The sequence below is a fragment of the Cryptotermes secundus genome, unplaced genomic scaffold, assembly GCF_002891405.2.
Source record: "Cryptotermes secundus unplaced genomic scaffold, Csec_1.0 scaffold802, whole genome shotgun sequence".
NCBI classification, from domain to species: Eukaryota; Metazoa; Arthropoda; class Insecta; order Blattodea; family Kalotermitidae; genus Cryptotermes; species Cryptotermes secundus.
Window position 1 is genome coordinate 77,140 of NW_019738887.1, and position 18,542 is coordinate 95,681.

At 43.5% G+C, this 18,542-nt stretch overlaps 1 protein-coding gene across 2 annotated transcripts in view; it reads right to left on the minus strand.

The window, feature by feature from the left end:
- Positions 1–4,472: 4,472 nt before the first annotated feature.
- Positions 4,473–18,542, minus strand: part of LOC111871277 (neuropeptide CCHamide-2) — a 69,684-nt gene continuing 55,614 nt past the window's right edge. For both annotated transcript variants that reach the window (XM_023864258.2, XM_023864260.2), the window contains 2 exons: positions 9,082–9,329; positions 4,473–4,703 (listed from right to left, as the gene is read on the minus strand). In XM_023864258.2, the coding sequence (XP_023720026.1) occupies positions 4,659–4,703; positions 9,082–9,329 (293 nt within the window). In that variant the 3' untranslated portion in view covers positions 4,473–4,658. The remainder of the gene's footprint in view (positions 4,704–9,081; positions 9,330–18,542) is intronic.

The window sequence follows — 18,542 nt, forward strand, 5'->3', positions numbered from 1 at the left end:
AGCCTCAAAGATGTTTCAGACAGACAACAATCTGACAAATAATATACAACGACCATATTTTCCCCCCATATTTCCTGAAGCAATCAGTACAGGGGGGGGGGGTAAGACATTTCTGAAATATTCAGTAACTTTTCCAGTACTACTTAGAGCAATCTATAATTCATATTAATCCTCATAATCGTCTGCATCACCACAACACTGGAGACCTGTGCAACAGATCAATAATCTATTAAATAAAAGGCACTCAGACGTGTCGAGGTTCTCGCAGCAGTGACGCCGTACACATCCCTCCGAAATGTCACCTAACTTCTACCGGACTCCATGGCATCACATATGTGTAAGTTGTCTCAAGCAGGAGCTTTTATTCTGGAGGTTCCCGGCTTGATTCTTGGTCGGGACTAAGTTTACACTGACTGAGGTTTTCCATTTTGTTTTTGCCTGTTCCGCGCAGGCAAGATGCTGAGATAGTACCTTAACATATTTCCAATTTATTATTCACTGTCATATAACAATCCGACGCTGTACATTGTCTGAGCCGATGGTAGCGTCGTTAAATAAATCACAAGTTAAGTAAAACTTATCGGTCTCACGCTGGACTTCATAAGGCCATTTCGCGTCCTGTAGCATTGAAGACGGCATTCATTTGCCTATGCAGCCACGCGCTGTATTACGTTCTGCTGAGTAACGTGTGACGCGTAGGGAGAAGCGGAAGTGTTGCTCCATGCATTCATTCTTCTCTGCAACCCTCCTGAAGCGAGTGGAGGGTCAGTAAACAGGGGGAGATGTGGCGGTGAGGGGAGAAGTGGAAAAAGTTGACTCAGGACGAGAGGGTTTGAAGGAGTTTACGATTTGGCAGCGGACGACGAGGAATAGGACAAGAGAAGGAGAAAAGGAAGGGAGGAGAAGAATGAGGGAGGGGGAGGTGAAACAGAACAAAGAGGATGAGAAGGAATAGGGCCGCGCCATAGCTCAAGCGGTTAGTCGCTGGCGACCCGGGTTCGATCCCGGGTCTGGTCAAGTGGGATTTGTGGTGGACAAGGTGGCGCTTGGGCAGGTTTTCTCCGAGTACTTCGGTTTCCCCTGCCAATCTTCATTCCACCAATTGCTCCACAATCACCCTCACCTATCATCTGGGGCTGGTACAATAGGCCAGAAGTGGCCGCAGTACAAGGGGCTTAGTCCCACCCCACTAGCAATAGAGAAAATGAGGCGGAATAAGAAGATGAAGGAGCAAGAAAGAATAGGGCGAAAAGGGCGATGAGGAATAAAGGGATGAAGAAGAAAGGTAATAGGAGGGCGAAGAGGACAACATGTCAACAATATGAGTTGGTGCAGAGACAATGCACACACACTCTCTTAGCCGATTGTTTCGTCTGCATTACCTTACAAAGGAAAGAAACTGTTGTTCGGTAGAGCTGGTACATGCACGCGTTGCGTAAACGTCCCCGTGTTGAAGCGGGTTCCAATACCTCCACCGTAGCCCTGCGAGTCGAAAGGGGCGACGAAAAGGGAATCCACTGCCTGGGGGCATAACTGGGCCACCCTGTTACTGGGGGATATAAATAGAGGGATCTGGCCCTCCAGGTTGGGGGAGTCTCTAATCTGAGACAGTAAAATATGTCCATGAGTCCCGTGTGACTCTAAACCAAGAAACACTGTGCTGGCGAGGGCCGGCAGTCACGGTAGCCGAGCGGTCTAAGGCACTTTCTTCGCTCGCTCGGAAGCCGGGATCGTGGGTTCGAATCCCACTCAGGTCATGGATAATTGTGTGCGTTTTTCTGTGTTTGTGTAGAGTTAGAACTGATCACCCGCCCTAGGAGTCCTACCGTATGTCTAAGATCTAGTAAACCGAAGTGAAACGGAGAGTTTCATGGAGATAGGCCTAGGCCCAAATGAGGGCTGTAGCGCCAATGAAAAGAAAGAAATAATCACTTGTGTAGCATGTCACAGTAGCCTCGCATGAAATGTCTTCGCTACATCGGACGGTGGGATTGTGAATTCGAATCCACTCGAGCCATGGATGTTTGTGTGCGTTTATTCTGAGTTTGTGTTGTCTTGTGTTTAGGTAGCGACCTTGGGACGGGCTGATCACCCGTCCAAGGAGTCCTATGGTCTGTGAAAGATTATTACGGAACTGGACCTGGGCCCTGAATGAGCTGGAAAAGCCCAGTGTGTAGTGTGCCCTCAGTTATGTCCGTTATACAGTTTCAAAATCTCCACGGTGATGCTTAATCAAAGTTGTCGGAACCGTTTCAAGCGGAAATGGTCCAGTTTGTTTTCGGGCCCATACGAAGTACCCCTACTTTCAAAAAACACTTTTTCGTATCCACGTGCATTATAAACGTGCAAATCCTTCCAATTCTTAGATCGATCTTCCGACCGTCACACCGCTTTCCCACGTACATGAGGATGAAAGAGGAGACTGGATGGCTCAGTCGGTATAGGGACTGGCTGGAAGTTCATGGCTCGATGCACAGGAAGGGGAAAGAAAGTTTTTAATTCTCCAGCGTCGAGACCGGCTCTGGGGCTCATCCTACCTCCTATCCAATGGCTACCGGAGGCCAGGGCGTGAATCTGACCATTCACCTCCATCTGGTGCCGAGGTCAACACATCTTCATGACAGGAACATTAAGAAACTTTTTTTGGTGTGTTTAAGATTTTGTTTGAAGATTTCGTTTCAACCTCCTAGCGCTCCTCATTCTAAAATATATTTCGGGAAAAGAATTTGGTTCATTATATAACTTTGGGACTATGTCCCACTTGTCACACCCTTCCATACGTCAGGACCGCGTTCTCCGTATTCAGGTTAGTCATGCACCCTGAAGATGGAAGCACTACGCTCCTCTAAAATGTCGGTAATGACCTAACGAAAAACATGGCGTTACTTCCAAGAAGAAATATTCTTCAATTATGGAACTCTAGTTCAAATAGAAACTTCCTATACAAATTATAACAGGGCACTGTGTTACAGTCAGAAGGTCGCGGGTTCCATTTCCGATTACGTCCTAACATTTTTCAATGGACCCAATCCTTCCAGCCGCACTATGCCTCTGGGGTTCGACTCAGCCTCTAACAAAAATGAGTACCAGGAATCTTCCCGGGGTAAAGGGCTGCCGGCCAGCTCGTAAGGCTGACAACTTCAACGCCATCTGTGAGCCGACTGTCTAGAAAATGTGGCAGCCTCGACGTCTCACTACTCTATGGGCCTCCAAGGCCTGTTACAGGGATAGCTTTATTTAACCTCACCGCCATCTGTGAGCCGAGTGTCTAGAAAATGTGCGAAATTCGACGTCTCAGTACTCTATGAGCCTCCACGGCCTGTTACAAGGATAGAGCTTTCTTTACCTTTTTACCTTTTACAAATTTTAATGGTAGAAGTTATAACATTAAACAATTTGAGGCAGTAGTATTTGACCTCTGAGATTTTCAGGAATCTGTGACATCCTATTCCTCCCCCCCCCCCCACTCCACCTATACACGATAAGACTATATGTTTCGCCCANTTCCCCCCCCCCCCCCACACACACAAATCGTGGAAAGATATATATTGCGAACATAACAGTGCCCTCGCTGATCTCTGTGTATGATTCGTGAGTAGATACTTGTTAAAACAACAGAGTACGGCGCAAGGGATTCGGTACTGTATATAAAATATATCTATATATATCATATCCAGTTATGTTTGACGTTAGGTCCTCACAGCTGTGACTATAAAGACGTGACGCCATGCAGTCTAGTAGAAGTTCACCGACGTTTCGGGAGGAATGTACTTCCTCCATCTTCAAGTTTTCTCGCTTGGTTTAGTCTTCGAGTCCTTAAGATGAAGGCGGTACTTTTTCCGAAACTTCGATGAACCACTGAGCTACAAGACGTCATGTCCTAGTCATATTTCAACAATATTCTTTACTGTGTTCAATTGAACACATATTTTAATCAAACAATGTGTTGAACACCAGATGATGAATTATCCTATAAAAAGCTGTAGAGTATGAAAATGTTCTATAGGACTTATTGGTAACAATAGCATATGTATTAGATATCTAATAGACATTAAATGTAATATTAAGTAGCAGTTAATGTAACAATTAAAATATATCCGTATTTCCGCACAGAACTACCATGTTATAAGCTCCTGGAAACATCCGCGTATATCCAAAACGCGTAAAACGGGGTATGCACCGAACGAATAATTAGCATGGTGGAGAACTAGTAAACGATACGTCCATACGGTAAACTGCGCGCGCAACTCAATGGGCACGCGCCGTAACTTCTAACGTGGCCTTGGCTAAGACACTGCTGCTCCTGGTGACGCAGAAAAGAAACAAATAAGCGAAGAGGCTGATAATGAGAGCAAATATAACAAGTCATTTATATATACACATAAAATAAGACAATGAATTGCACTATTGTTTATAGTTAAACAACATATGGACAGTTGATCTTTATAGGAATAATATGTTTGAAAATATTATGAATTTTAAAACGTTCATTTTAATAAGGAACTCAACAAAATAATTATATTACAATGCTGATTTTCCTTTTTTATTAGCTACATAAATGTTCATTGGGTATATTAGACAAAAATTGTAACCAAATGAAAATATTTCTTGTTGACACAGTCTAAGTTGAACGGTGTATTCTTCAGACACTCTCCCCTTTATTCCACTTCAATATCGCCCGTGGAACGTCGATATGACTGCAGCTGCAAGGAAAAGGAATAGAATGGCGATTAGACATAGGAAAGAAATAATCTCTTTCTTACACAGTCTCCAGCCAAGTGCGTGTTCATCACCCTCACTTCGCCGCCCGTCCCGTGCAACTCTGTCCATTTATTAAAAGTCACACTTGGAGCGCTCTTTCCCTTTCCTGAATATTTATTATAGACTACATGTTTCGGCCTAACTGGTCATCGTCGGTGCTGCCTCTTGTGACTGCTGCATTCTGCATTTTATGAGCAATGTTAATAAAACATATTTTTTTCTGCTTAGATTGCCATGCCGTGGTTAATTCTGATGTGGTTCTGGTGTAAGTTTTTGTGTGTTGGTTTCTTTCTTTCGCCGTGTGTGTGGCTGTTCTGTTGTTTCCTGCAGTACTTCTGTTTTCATACAGGAAGTAGCGTGCGTGTGCTGCTACCTGGTGTTCATTTCCTGCAATAGTTCTGAACATTTGGTTATGTATATCAATGTCTGTGTCATTCATGTGTAAGTTTTGTACTGCTTTGTATATGTTGTACTTTCTAATATATTTCAATGTTTTCCTTTTTTATGTGCTCTTATAATGTCCATTGTATCTGTTATGTTTCCGTATGCATGTGCCATATTTTTTTATAGTCTCATTTTGTTCGCAATCTGTACTAATACATTCAGCAAATTGTTATGGTGTACTTTGACTTGAAGAGGAGAACTCATTTGCAATCTTCTTTAATGAGTAGGCTTGAGGCCTCGTGTGGTTCTTGGGGGAGTGCTTACTATCTAGATCTTTAAACTAGAATTACTAGGATGCTATCACAGTAGAAATCTGGTGGGCAGATCATTTGGCAGATGTCTTCGCAGTCGCCTGAAGGCCGGTGGCTCCGTAAGGCGGGCGGCTGGGTTGTTTGGGTGTGCTCTGAGCCGAGTATTGTATAGGGAGCTGTATCGGCGAATTTCTTCTCTAAATGTTGGTGTTTGGAGATCTCTTCGGATAACAATGTTCGGTACGTACCAAGGTGCGTCCACTACCATGCGCAAGGCTTTAGCTTGAAACCGTTCTAGAATAGCTATGTTTGAGTTGGAAGCTGTACGTGTCATCTTTAACGTGTAACTTGCATATCCCGAATTACTATTAATATTTCTAATCGCTTGGATGTGTGTTATTTGTATCTAGTGTGGAATGTTCTTCCTGTTTATCCTAAAACATTTCTGTTGGTAGATGTCACTTTTGTTGTATGTGCCTGGTCGTGGATGTTGTTTTATTATGTTGTGTATTGTGTTCCGCGTTCTTAATGTTATTTTTATTTGCGTGTACTTGAATAGTTTTGTATTTTTTTTTGTTTTGTTTCTTTTCTGCTGTATCTGAAAGTGACCCATTTTGTTACCCGTTGTTGTGGATCAATGTGTGTACTCTGTTTCTGTGAGGCGTCACAAGAGAGCAGCAGTTTTCATCTACAAACTTACACACTTGATGAGAGCCAATTAGGCAGAAACATGTAGTGTTAAATAAATATGTCGAAGAGACAAAGAGCCTTCGAAGTGTGAATTTTAATATAAGGACGAACTGACGGTGAACTGAGAATGTAAAATGGGAATACAGAGTACAAGGGGATGCTGCAATACAGTATTATGAACTCCGAACTTACAGACCGAGGAAATGATACTGTGTTGCCTGTTCAGGGCTATCGCACGCCCCATGGAGCGACGGCACATGAGTAGAGGCAATGGTGGAATGATGATTAAGAGGGGCAAACAGAAGGAACAAGAAACGTGCCTCAGTGCCCCAGATCTCACATGAAATCACGTGGGAGAACAAATCAGTGACGAAATTGGGGACACGTTTCGAAAGTGACTCCATCTGTTATTCATCTTTGTGGCAGTTTCTTTATTATCTGGGGTAGAAGAGGACTGCATAGAGCATTTTGGTGGGAAATACAGAAGGAAAGAGACTACTAGGAAGATCTAAACGTAGGTGGGAGGATATTAAAATGGATCTTAAAGAAATAGGATGAGTTGGTATGGACTGGAGTGATCTGGTTCAGGATAGGGACCAGTGGAGGGCTCTTGTGAACACGGTAATGAACATTCGGGTTCCATGAAACATTAAGAAATTAAGCAGCTAAGCGACTGGCGGCTTTTCGAGAAGCACTCAGCTCCATGGAGATAGTTACTTAGTTAGTTAAACACTTGACGTGGAGGTGTTTATGATCATTGTTGACGTTTCGGAGAAACGTAACAGCCCCCCGTTTTCGGGCTAAAGATTATGCTAAATAAGCAGGGAATAAGGCGCAAGTAACGGTTCACTCCAATTGTTGGCTGCTTTCTTGGCGTACTATTCGACAGTGAAGATGGAGACAGTAAATGCTTCCGAAACTTTGGTATACTTCTACCACGTCACATGGCGTCACTTTGTGAAGATAATAGTTTTCACATGGCAGAAATCTTGTAAAGATCTTAACTTCAGATAATTTTATTATTGAACCCCGTGTAATATGCTTATATGCATAGAGGCACGTGACCTGGGAGTTAAACTCTACTTCCGAAAATCCGTTTTCAACAAGGCAGAAAATCTACAAAGAGTAAGAATTCTCTTGCGTCCGCTTTCTTTTCTTTGATGAAAGTAATCGTCACCCTTTGCCCATTTTAACCGAACCTGGAACAAATCGACAAATTTCAGTAAAACTTGCTAATGCCACATTTAATAATAATCAGTTGAGCGGCTCTTCAGTTGCGTGTGGATAAAGAAAAGGACAGGGAAAACTGGTGAATGTTTCAAATTCCTCGTTGCAAACGACCAAAGGAAAAAAAATAACACGAATACGCCTGTTTTTATGAGCCGGGATAGCGCAGCCGGTATAACGACTGGCTATGGGCTGGACGACCGAGAGGTCGGAGTTTGAGTCCCGGTAGAGTAAACAATTTTTACTTCTCCATGTCGTCCAGACTGGCTCTGGGCTCCACCCAACCTCCAATCCAATAGAAACCGGGGGTTCCTTCCCGGGGGTAAAGCGGCCGGGGCGTAAAGCTGACCACTCACCTCCAACTAGTTCCGAGATCAAGAAAATGTGGAGCTATACATGACTCCCCCATATGTCTTAATGGCGTAGTTCTTAATTAGTTAAGCACAGCGACAACTTTTCCTATTTACCTTACACCTATTTTTAGGGCCGAGCCATAGCTCAAGCGGTTAGTCGCTGGCTTCCCACCAAGGCGGCCCGGGTTCGATCCCGGGTTTGGTCAAGTGGGATTTGTGGTGGACAAAGTGGCGCTGGGGCAGGTTTTCTCCGAGTACTTCGGTTTCCCCTGCCAATCTTCATTCCACCAATTGCTCCACAGTCACCCTCACCTATCATCTGGGGCTGGTACAATAGACCAGAAGTGGCCACAGTACAAGGGACTTAGTCCCACCGCGCTAGCAATAAAAGAAAATAATACACCTATTTTAGGTTACGTTGAGCAATTGAAATTTGAATGTAATTGAGAGTATGTATGTATTTTGAGGTTATGCTGAGGGCCACTGAAACACGTGGCTCGAGCTGTACAGTATATAGACTGTACTTTTAGACTGAACCTATGGGCGTAGGAAGCATAAAATTCATGTACACAAATACGCTGGATACAGCGTCTACAGGAGTATGGAGTCTAATACGGAGAAGTAATTTCGTGCGTAAACATCGATTCCCGTTTCACATCAAAATCCACACCTACCAGTGTGCATACAATATACTGCCATAGCTGAAACTACCTGCGAACAATATATCCTCCAACGGAACTTGAAATCAAATTGGTTTGTTAGACTCTCTTTGATTGGTACAAATGAGCAGCCACTTTTGCCTCCGAAAATAGATGGCAGTTGTAGTATGCGCAGAAGACGACTGCTCTGGGTTATACGCAAGTTCAAGTATGAAGAGAACTGGGGAGGGGAGGGTGTTGCTGCTCAATTTGGGGGAGGGGACAGGGAACGACGCACAGTAACTAATACCCTGTTATGACCCATGTACACCCTACAACCCTTATCTCAATGGACTCTGTTGAGAGCAACCAGGTGTAAAAACATGGACAGTACCTCCCTACGTTTCTTCGATAAGTCCAGCTACTCTGCTCACATGAGTGTATGTTTACATAGGCCACTGCTGTTTGGAGGTGAACATAGTAATAGAAAGAACGACGGAGATGTCTTTTCTGAGGCCTCAGTATAAGGAGAAGAGCTTTGGAATGGTTGACATAGGCAAGGCGTGCTGGAAGGTTGGGCATAAAGGATTAAATGTGGAGCGCCTAGTCCATAGGGATACTTTCTGGGACCTGAGTACACTCGGCATTGCGCATGTCTGGCACGGCAACAAGTTCAGTGCGAGCAGCACGAAGTGACGACCTCGAAGCAATACTTGCCCATTGCCTCAAGAAGGGTGAGAGGCGGTTCGCGGATGGGACGAGAGACGCTGACGACGCCGGGGACAGCGCCCCGTAGCCCTCCGGCTGTATCATCGTATCCTCGCCGTCTTCTGAGCCTGTTTCTCGTGCTGGAAACATCAGTCGCTGCTGCTGGTCGGAATCTGCCCCAGGGAGGAGCAGCACTCCCTCGTCTGCTCGCTTCCCATGGCCCCCGAAACACGAATGTCCAAACGATGAACACCCACCTGCAACGAGAAACATGTCCGGCTTAAGATCACCGACGTTTAGGAGGAACATACTGGCAAAGAATCGGACAGAGATCTCTGTTTTCATCATCCCAGTTGCTAATTGGCTTATTCATCGAGTTTCAAGATGGAGGCAGCGGGTTTCTCCGAAACGTCACGGCGTCACATCCTACTTCTAATAACACTGGGATTGTTCTTGTCACATCGGGGCATAGCCGCGTCGTGTACTGAAGTTTCCCAGCGTTTCGGTTTGTAAAACAACTGACGTCTTCAGAATGAATACGGCAGAAAGAGGATGTAACCCAACTGTAAGTCTTGTAGAGGACGTTGATTAATTTAATGACACTGTTAGTATCGGAGACCGCCTCTGTTGTCTAGTGGTCAGAGTTCCTGGATACAGAGCCAGAGATACGGGTTCGATTCCCGGCGCTACCAGATTTTCTTGAGAAGTAGTGGGTCTGGAACGGGGTCCACTCAGCCTCGTGAGAATAATTAAGGAGCTATTTTAAGGAAATAGCGGCTCCGGTCTAGAAAACCGATATTAACGGCCGTGGGGATTCGTTGCGCTGACCACGCGACACCCTCTATACACTAACGTTGGCACTAACTTCGCCGACAAGCGGCGGTCGCTCCGTCGGTATAGTTCGCTTGCGGACTAAAACCACGGAGTGTTTTTGTCTGTAGATGAAACTAACCATATTTCGTCAAATAATAGGGTAACTGAAGAATAATGAACTGGTAAGGATGACCTCTGCCCTGATAGACTGAAGAAAATCGTGTGGGCCGGTGTCCCGGATGAGATTCGAACCCAACATGTCCAGAATACGAGTCTGGAGCAGCACAGTATGCCTTGTAATGGGGTCTAACATCATCGCTATAAAACTCACTGATAATATAAGTTGCCGTGAGGTGTAAATATGTGGTACAGTGAAGTTTACGGGACTACTTCCCGTCTTAAATAGGATTAAGAATTTTTAAAGCCTTTGCTAAAGTCTCATTTACATCACGTTATTAAAATTACCAACTGAGTTAACTGTCTTTATATGAACTACACCATTTAGTATTTGTGTGAGACCCAGCGGTCTCACACAAATACTTCCTTAACACGAAGAGATGCAGGCCGTACATGGAAAACACCGCGAAGGCTTCCTTCAGAGTGAAATAATTCACCTGAGCCTGCACACATGTCTCTTGTCGAAAGGGGGAAACCCAGGGCTATGTCCCAATGCTTCTTGGGTTGCTGGAACGCTGCCCCTGGAATTTATTTTAAAAACAGTGACACGAAACGGTAAACAAGAAACTCTGGGAAGAACTAACCGACTATTTTCCTTTGATACCAAAGGACAGCATAGAAAACGATGCGCCCTATAATTCTTCTATTCTTGCGTGTGTATTCGTTGCCGCGGTAACGTTTTTACCGAGCTGTTTCGTAGCAACGGTTGGGGATACATATACAGACACACAGACTGATGGGAGGGATTTATGAGATGGGCCTAGATGCCATGATATACAAACTAAGTTTCAGAAACAGAGGTTCAGACATTCGAAACTTGATAGGGGGGACACAGAGGGACACAGACAGCAAGGTGATCTCATAAGCCTATTTTCTTTTTTTCAAAATAAGGAAAGTAGGCTATGAAAACTAACCAAACTTCTGTTCTTGTTACTAGTTTCTTTAAAAGGGACAAATGCATTTCAATAATAAAGTGCAGACTTCACGAATACAACTGAGAGGTAAGATTTAGGTAAGGTACAGTTGCCCTGTGCTCGACGAATTAAGCACTACGCCATGAAGGCGTATGGGGGAGTGGATGTATAGATCCACATTTTCTTGACCTCGGCACTAGTTGGAGGCGGAAGGTCAGCTTCACGGCCCGGCCGCTTTTCGCCCCCGGTACACACTGGTTAGGAAGTTGGGTGGGCCCAAGGGCCGGTCTGGACGACGTGGAGAAGAGAAACTTCTTTACCCTACCAGGACCAGAACTCCGACCCCTCCGTCGTCCAACCGGTAGCTAGTCTCTATACCGACTAAGATATCCCGACTACCGGCAGAAAGGAGGGAAGGAGATAATTATAGGCAAGGGATAAATAATAGGAGGCCTACGTTGAAGTAAATTGACGTTTGGAATAAAAGTACTGCCTATATATATTTAGAGTTTCTGCCTGCTTCCTGATGATCACTTGCTCTTCGACCGCCCTGTTCGCTGCTTTTTACCGATATATACGGCGTCACATTCCAGTAGACAGCACCCTTCAATCGCATTACTTCTTGTCGTCAGCTACGTGTCTACGTGAGTTGAGAACCCGATATTCATAAAAATAGGTAATCTTTCAAAATGTCACATTGCCCCAAACTACCCCATTTACTGCAAAAAGGGCCCTGCTCACTCATTTGGTTCTCTTTACTTATAAATTACTGAGAGATAAGAGAAACTCAAAATTTCGGTCTGAAAGCCTGAGCAAAAGATGATACTAAAACTGATTTCAAATATTTGACTGAGGGTTTCGTTCTGTGAACACGGTAATGAACCTCCGAGTGTCATAAAAGCCGGTGAATTTCTTAACCAGCTAAGCAACTACTCTCTCCATAAGAATGATTCTCCTCCACTTACGCTGTCACGTCGAAAAAAATTATTGATACTTATGCTTTGTCTAAGTGGGAACGTTAGGGCACCACGCTACAAGCCGGAAGGTCACGGGTCCCGATGAGGTCACTGGATTTTTCTATTTTCCTACACTTTCCAGCCGCACTATGGGGCCCTGGGGTGGACTCTTAACAGAAATGAGTATCAGGAATCTTCCTGGAGGTAAAGGGTGGCCGGCGCATAAGGCTGACAACCTCGCCGCCATCTGTGAGCAGACTGTTTAGAAAATGTGGGAGCCTCGACGTCTCACAAACTTATAGGTCACCACGGCCTGTTACAGGGATAGCTTTACTTAACTTCACCGCCATCTTTGAGCAGACTGTCTAGAAAATGTGGGAGCCTCGACGTCTCACAACCTTATAGGCCACCATGGCCTGTTACAATGGAAGTTTTACCTTTTTATACTTTGTCTAAAAGATGATTGAAACTACGTCATAGCTTGTGTAGGCAAATTTACGGAAGAAAAAGTCCCTGTGTGTGTTGAACGAGATCCGCAGTATGGCGATTTTGGTTGCCATTTTAGGTCGAAAATAAAATCTAGTATAATCTTATAACAATGACGTAACGACGATGACGTAGATTCACAGATGTTCTAGAGAGTGTATCATGACTTTAGGACAGACACAATTACGTACATTGCAATACGTTCTGAGCAATTTGTCATTCTGAATCAAGATTTATGGACAAAATGGCGGCGAGGAAACGTTCCTTTACGCCAGTCTTTCTTAATGTAATCTAATTTAATCTAATCTAATGTAACAAGAGGTCCCTGTTCCCTGGGCACTGTGGACAGCACTTCGCAATTTAACTCCATTTCAGTCTGTCCCACACAGAATCTGCTGTTGATCAGAGTAAAAGTAGGGGACAGGAGGAGTTTGTTTCAGTTTGAGACTTTCATCACTGAAGCAGACCTACTAGCAACTAAACTGCGATCTGTTGCGTCTAATATATACAGGTAGGCTCCAGGTAGGGCGACCGGAGAGCATGAGTTCAATTCCCCACAACAGTAGAATATCGTACAGACCGCCTCAGGGGCCAACTAAACATGAAAAATGGGTACCTGCGTTTCTTTATCAGGAGGTAAGTTTCTGAGTAACATTTTCATATTCCGTAAGCAGTTTTATTTTGTTATTTCCGGTTTGAAAATTATAGGCCATGGAAAAACCGACAATAATTTTGAATCATGTTGTATTTTCTGTCGTTTCTCTTAAATTCTTGCATCCTAATTTCCTCGATTTATTTCTGCATCGATATGTCTATACTGTTTGAGGGAAATCTCGTTCCCCCAAATCTGTTCCTTCACACCTCACTCATCTCTTCCCTACGCATGGTGCAAATCCCCTGTTCCTTGTTTCAGCCTCCCACATTCCATCACACTACCCCTCCTCTGGCTTCCCCCTTCTCCTTCTTCACCATACTTTGGACTAGTTATGAATCTCCTCATTATGCAAGTGTCGCCAGCAACTCGGTGCTACGAAATTAGGTTCTGTGTAATTCACGTCTGGAAAAGGCAATTACATTTCCTCAAATTTGAGATCTGTAAATAAACGTGTCTGTACTTCGAATAATAAGCTTTGATTCTAGTGCAAGTTAAAGTTTTAAAGCACAGTAAAACTAAAAAAGTAAAGCTATTCCTGTTAACAGGACGTGGAGACCCAAAGGGTTGTGACACGTCGAGGCTCTCACATTTTCTAGACAATCGGCTCATAGATGACGATGAGGTTAAGTAAAGCTATCCCTGTAACAGGCCGTGAAGGCCCATTGGGTTGCGAGACGTCGAGGCTCCCACATTTTCTAGACAATCGGCTCATAGATGTCGGTGAGGTTAAGTAAAGCTATCCCTGTAACAGGCCGTAGAGGCCCATAGGGTTGTGAGACGTCGAGGTTCTCACATTTTCTAGACAATCGGCTCATAGATGTCGGTGAGGTTAAGTAAAGCTATCCCTGTAACAGGCCGTAGAGGCCCATAGGGTTGTGAGACGTCGAGGTTCTCACATTTTCTAGACAATCGGCTCATAGATGTCGGTGAGGTTAAGTAAAGCTATCCCTGTAACAGGCCGTGGAGGTCCATAGAGTTGTGAGACGTCGAGGCTCTCACATTTTCTCTAGACAATCGGCTCACAGATTGTGGCAAGGTACTTCAAAGCAGTGAGTTACAGAGCTCTTAAGGTTAGAGGTAAAAATATTTGTGCAAGGCGCCTGTTAATTCATAAACAAAATTAATAAATTTATTTTAAAAAAGAAAGAATGTACAAAATATTATTAGTATAGTCTTTTAGAGTTAAATTAAGGGAGGCGTTCAAAAATCGCTGGGAGCCCGCTATGACAGAACAAGAGGGCCGGATGGGCATTGCCTGGGCCTTTTTTGTGTACAGAGGATTCATTTTTCAAAATAAAAAATAGCAACGGCAAATACCACCTGTTTCAAACCTATGGACCTCCACAGCCTGATACAGATATATCTTTACTTAACCTCACCGCCATCTGTGAGCCGATTGCCTAGAAAATGTGAGAGCCTAGACGTCTCACAACCCAATGGGCCTCCACGGCTTATTACAGGGATAGCTTTACTTAACCTCACCGCCATCTGTGAGTCGATTATCTAGAAAATCTGGGAGCCTCGACGTCTCACAACCTTATAGGCTTCCACGGCTTATTGCAGGGATACCTTTTTTATTTTTAATTCTGGGAAAGTGACTGCCGTGTTCTGTTTTGTCGAGTGCTCTCTAAATTCATAAGACTGAAACAGAAAATAGTTTTAACTCTTGATTTGTATGTGTGTAAAATTAAGCTTTATCTCTGAGAGAAGGAGACAGAAGGCGTTTGAAGACGACGTCACAGCATTCGAGCGGATTAATGTAGCGGTAACGTACCAGACTCATATTCGGGCGGAACATTGTTCGAATCCAGGCTGCTATACTTGCTATCCAGATTTCGGGTTTTCATTGTTTTCCTCAGTACCCATTCGACAAAGCATTGATTTATTATCCCAACATTCAGAGCTACTGTATATACTCTGAGCTACTGGCAGTGTAATTAAATAAATAAATAAACAGGCCGTGGAGGCCCACAGAGTTGTGAGACGTTGAGGCTCTCACATTTTCTAGGCAATCGGCTCACAGTTGGCGGTGAGGTTAAGTAAAGATATATCTGTATCAGGCACTGGGGGCCCAAAGGGTTGTAAGACATTGAGGCTCCAACATTTTCTATACAACTGCCTCACAGATGGCGGTGAGGTTGTCAGCCTTAGGCTCTGGCCGCCGTTTAACCCCCCCCCCCCCAAGAAAATTCCTTATACTCATTTCTGTTAGAGGCTGAGTCGACCCCAGGGCCATAGTGCGGCTGGAAGGATTAGGTCAATTGAAAAATCGAGTGACCTCATCGGGATTCGAACCCGCAACTTTCCGGCTTGTAGTACAGAGTGTCGTTCAAGAATTCACCAAAAATAAACCTAACATTAATATGGAGATAATTACACCATAAAGAGCTCCACATTTTGTCCCCATGTATACATTTTATTATTAAGACGACGAAATCAAACAGAATAAGTTGGGTAGAACTTGTAGAACGACTCTTATAGATAAGGAGTACATACCTTAAAGGCTTACAAATAGAGGAAAGAATAATATTAAAGCAGATTTTAGGTAGATTGTATTTCGATGTGGATTCATTTCACTTGGCTCAGAATAGGGTTCACTAGTTGGCTCTTGTGAATATGGTAATGAACATCCGGGGTATATAAAAGGCGAGGGATTTCTTTAAGAACTGACAGACTTATTATTTCCTCAAGAAAGACTCTAGTTCAAGGAGTTAATGCAGATAATATACGGAGTTTGCGATACGTCGGTTCTTGAATATGATTTTTTGAATGATTTATTTTATGACGCTGTTTATTGTCTTAACTGTTCAACAGCGAGAGGCAGGTCGAGTGAAAAAGCGTAGCGGCTATGAAACGAAGTGACCATAGTCTAATTGAGGTATTACCCAGGTATTTTCATGGGAAAGTAGGAAAACCAGTCAGGATAGAGAGTGTCCGGGCCGAAATCCGAAATGAGAACACCCTGTATATAAATGTACGGCGTTATCGCTGCAATAACCTCCTCAGTGTGGTTTCTGAGGTCATGAAGTGATAAATAGTACTGGAGTCTTTCTCTTGGATGAAAGTAGCATGCTGAAACTAATAGCAAAGTCTACAAAACTGATAACGTTAATATTCTGCAGTCCGTGAAATTTCCCATAATTCCAGAGAGCGCCATGATACTCCTCCTGCTCCGTCGTGGCGCGATTCAACGCTTTATCACAGTCAAGAGTTACACAAATGTCTCTCTCTCCTCTGACAAACGGGAATTATAACCAAGTTGGAAGTATAATTCAGTGACTTACGTCCAGTTCGTGTGATTTAAAACCCCTTTAAGATTTCTTTACATTGCGCACCTTGACTGCCAATGTAGCTATATTTAGGAGGTAAGAAATCACTTTTGTCACAGTGTTAATAGTTTTAAATCATCTTTGACGTATACCATAAATAAAATATATTCTTTGGTGAAAGAAATATAAATGCACATGGCTCCCATCTGTTGATCACAACACGAAATAGCAGTACACTGTCAGAGCTGACATGGAGACATCAATATCTTTGGTTTACAATATGTCTGCCTCTATAACATTAACATATATTTATGAAGATCGATATGTCATGTTTACAATGAAAACAACAAAAATCGCCACACCATAGATTTCGTTGAACAAACAGGGGTCTTCTAAGTTAATGTTGCCTGCCCAAAGTCTGGCATACATTACGATATGTTTTGGGCGAAGTACAGTAGGTTAATCCTTCACGTCTGTGGTAAATAACTTTGTTACGCAACCTGACAGAACTTTCAGAAGATTTCGATGGCGCTAGGGTCGGATATTTTGATCAGCGTAATGAAGGAAATAGGTATAGTCTGCATCGCATGAAAACTGAACCATAGTAATGCATTGTTTTCGAATCTGAGCTATATAATTTAAATTTAAAATTTCCATTTTTAGATAAATTGCGAGATAACCTTTCTTATGCACTTCACAAAATATGACAACACAATTATTTTCGGATAGACTTGAAAAGATTCTGACGATGGTGTATACTGTACTTCTTTTGGCTTATTTTGGACTTCACCCATCGTCTGGTATGTCTTTTACATACCAGACGATGGGTGAAGTCCAAAATAAGTCAAAAGGAGTACTATTATTTTCGCTCTTAATTTTATTCTGCAAATATTTTAAAGTTTGACTCAATGATTCACCGACGAGAAGTCTTATTGTGTTGGTCATGGAAGTAAACTGTGGCGTATAGACCCACTGCTAAGTGGTGACAATGTAAATAGCGGCCGTTGCTAGGAAACGCTCGCAACATACACGCACGCAATAGAACTGTGTTTTCTACGTGATCCGTGCCGCGATGTTATAAGCAAAGGACAAGGTTAGAGCTTAGACACCCGTGTGGCGGCGGAGTCGGATACCTCCACCGTGACCCTGCGAGTCGTAGGAGGCGACGAAAAGGGAAGTCTCAAATTTGAGACAGTAAAATATGGTCACGAGTACTAAGGGACTCGGACCCGAGAAAGACTGCGCTGGCAAGGACCAGCAGCATATACAAAAGACAGACCCGTTCCCTCGTCAGAGAGGGCGCCCACAAAAAATAACACCGTAACTGTTAAACACTAATAAATATCTGATCATGAGCCCCAGGAGGGTGCTCGACACCAAGACTTACCGACTGACTGGCCGGCTGTCACTCGCAATGTGATTTTGACTTTGACTTTGACTTTGAGAGCTTAGAGCCAATTCGATCAAGGTTTTCCGTGGTTTTGCTCGATCCTGAAGCAACTGCCGACTTGGTACCCGATTTCATTACGTTGTACTGGGTGCTTCACTTGCAACCCTCCCTTTGGTAACGCCAAAATTTCACTCTAATATAGCCCTCCCAACGCCAGTCAAAATCTCACTATAATGCAGCCCTTTCAACCTCATATTAAAATTAATTCCTATAATATGCTTATTTATACCAGAAGGGCAAGAGGACACTGCCTGGGAACCTTGAAAACCGGAGATATATTTTCTTACCCCCAAATGAGGTGTAAAAGCTATCAGGGACATGAGGAATGGAAAGGCTACAGGGGATGATGATGTACCTGGGGATGTGCTTAAGTTACTGTGATAAGGTGGTTTGAAAACAATGACAAAACTAATGAACACCATATATGAAACTGGGGATTGGCCCAAGGACTTTACAGAAGTGACAATGATTGCCTTAAAGAAAAAGACAAAAGCTACAAAATGCAGTGACCATCGCACAATAAGCCTTATTGCACATACAGCAAAGATAATAGCAAAGATACTTAAAAGAAGAATTGAAAGGAAAATAGAGGATGTACTTGGAGAAGATCAGTTTGGATTTAGAAGAGGAAAAGGAACCAGGGATGCAATTGGGATGATGAGAATTATAGCGGAACGAACTTTGGAGATAGATGAAGAACTGTGTGTTTGCTTCATAGACTGGCAGAAGGCATTTGACCGGGTAAACTGG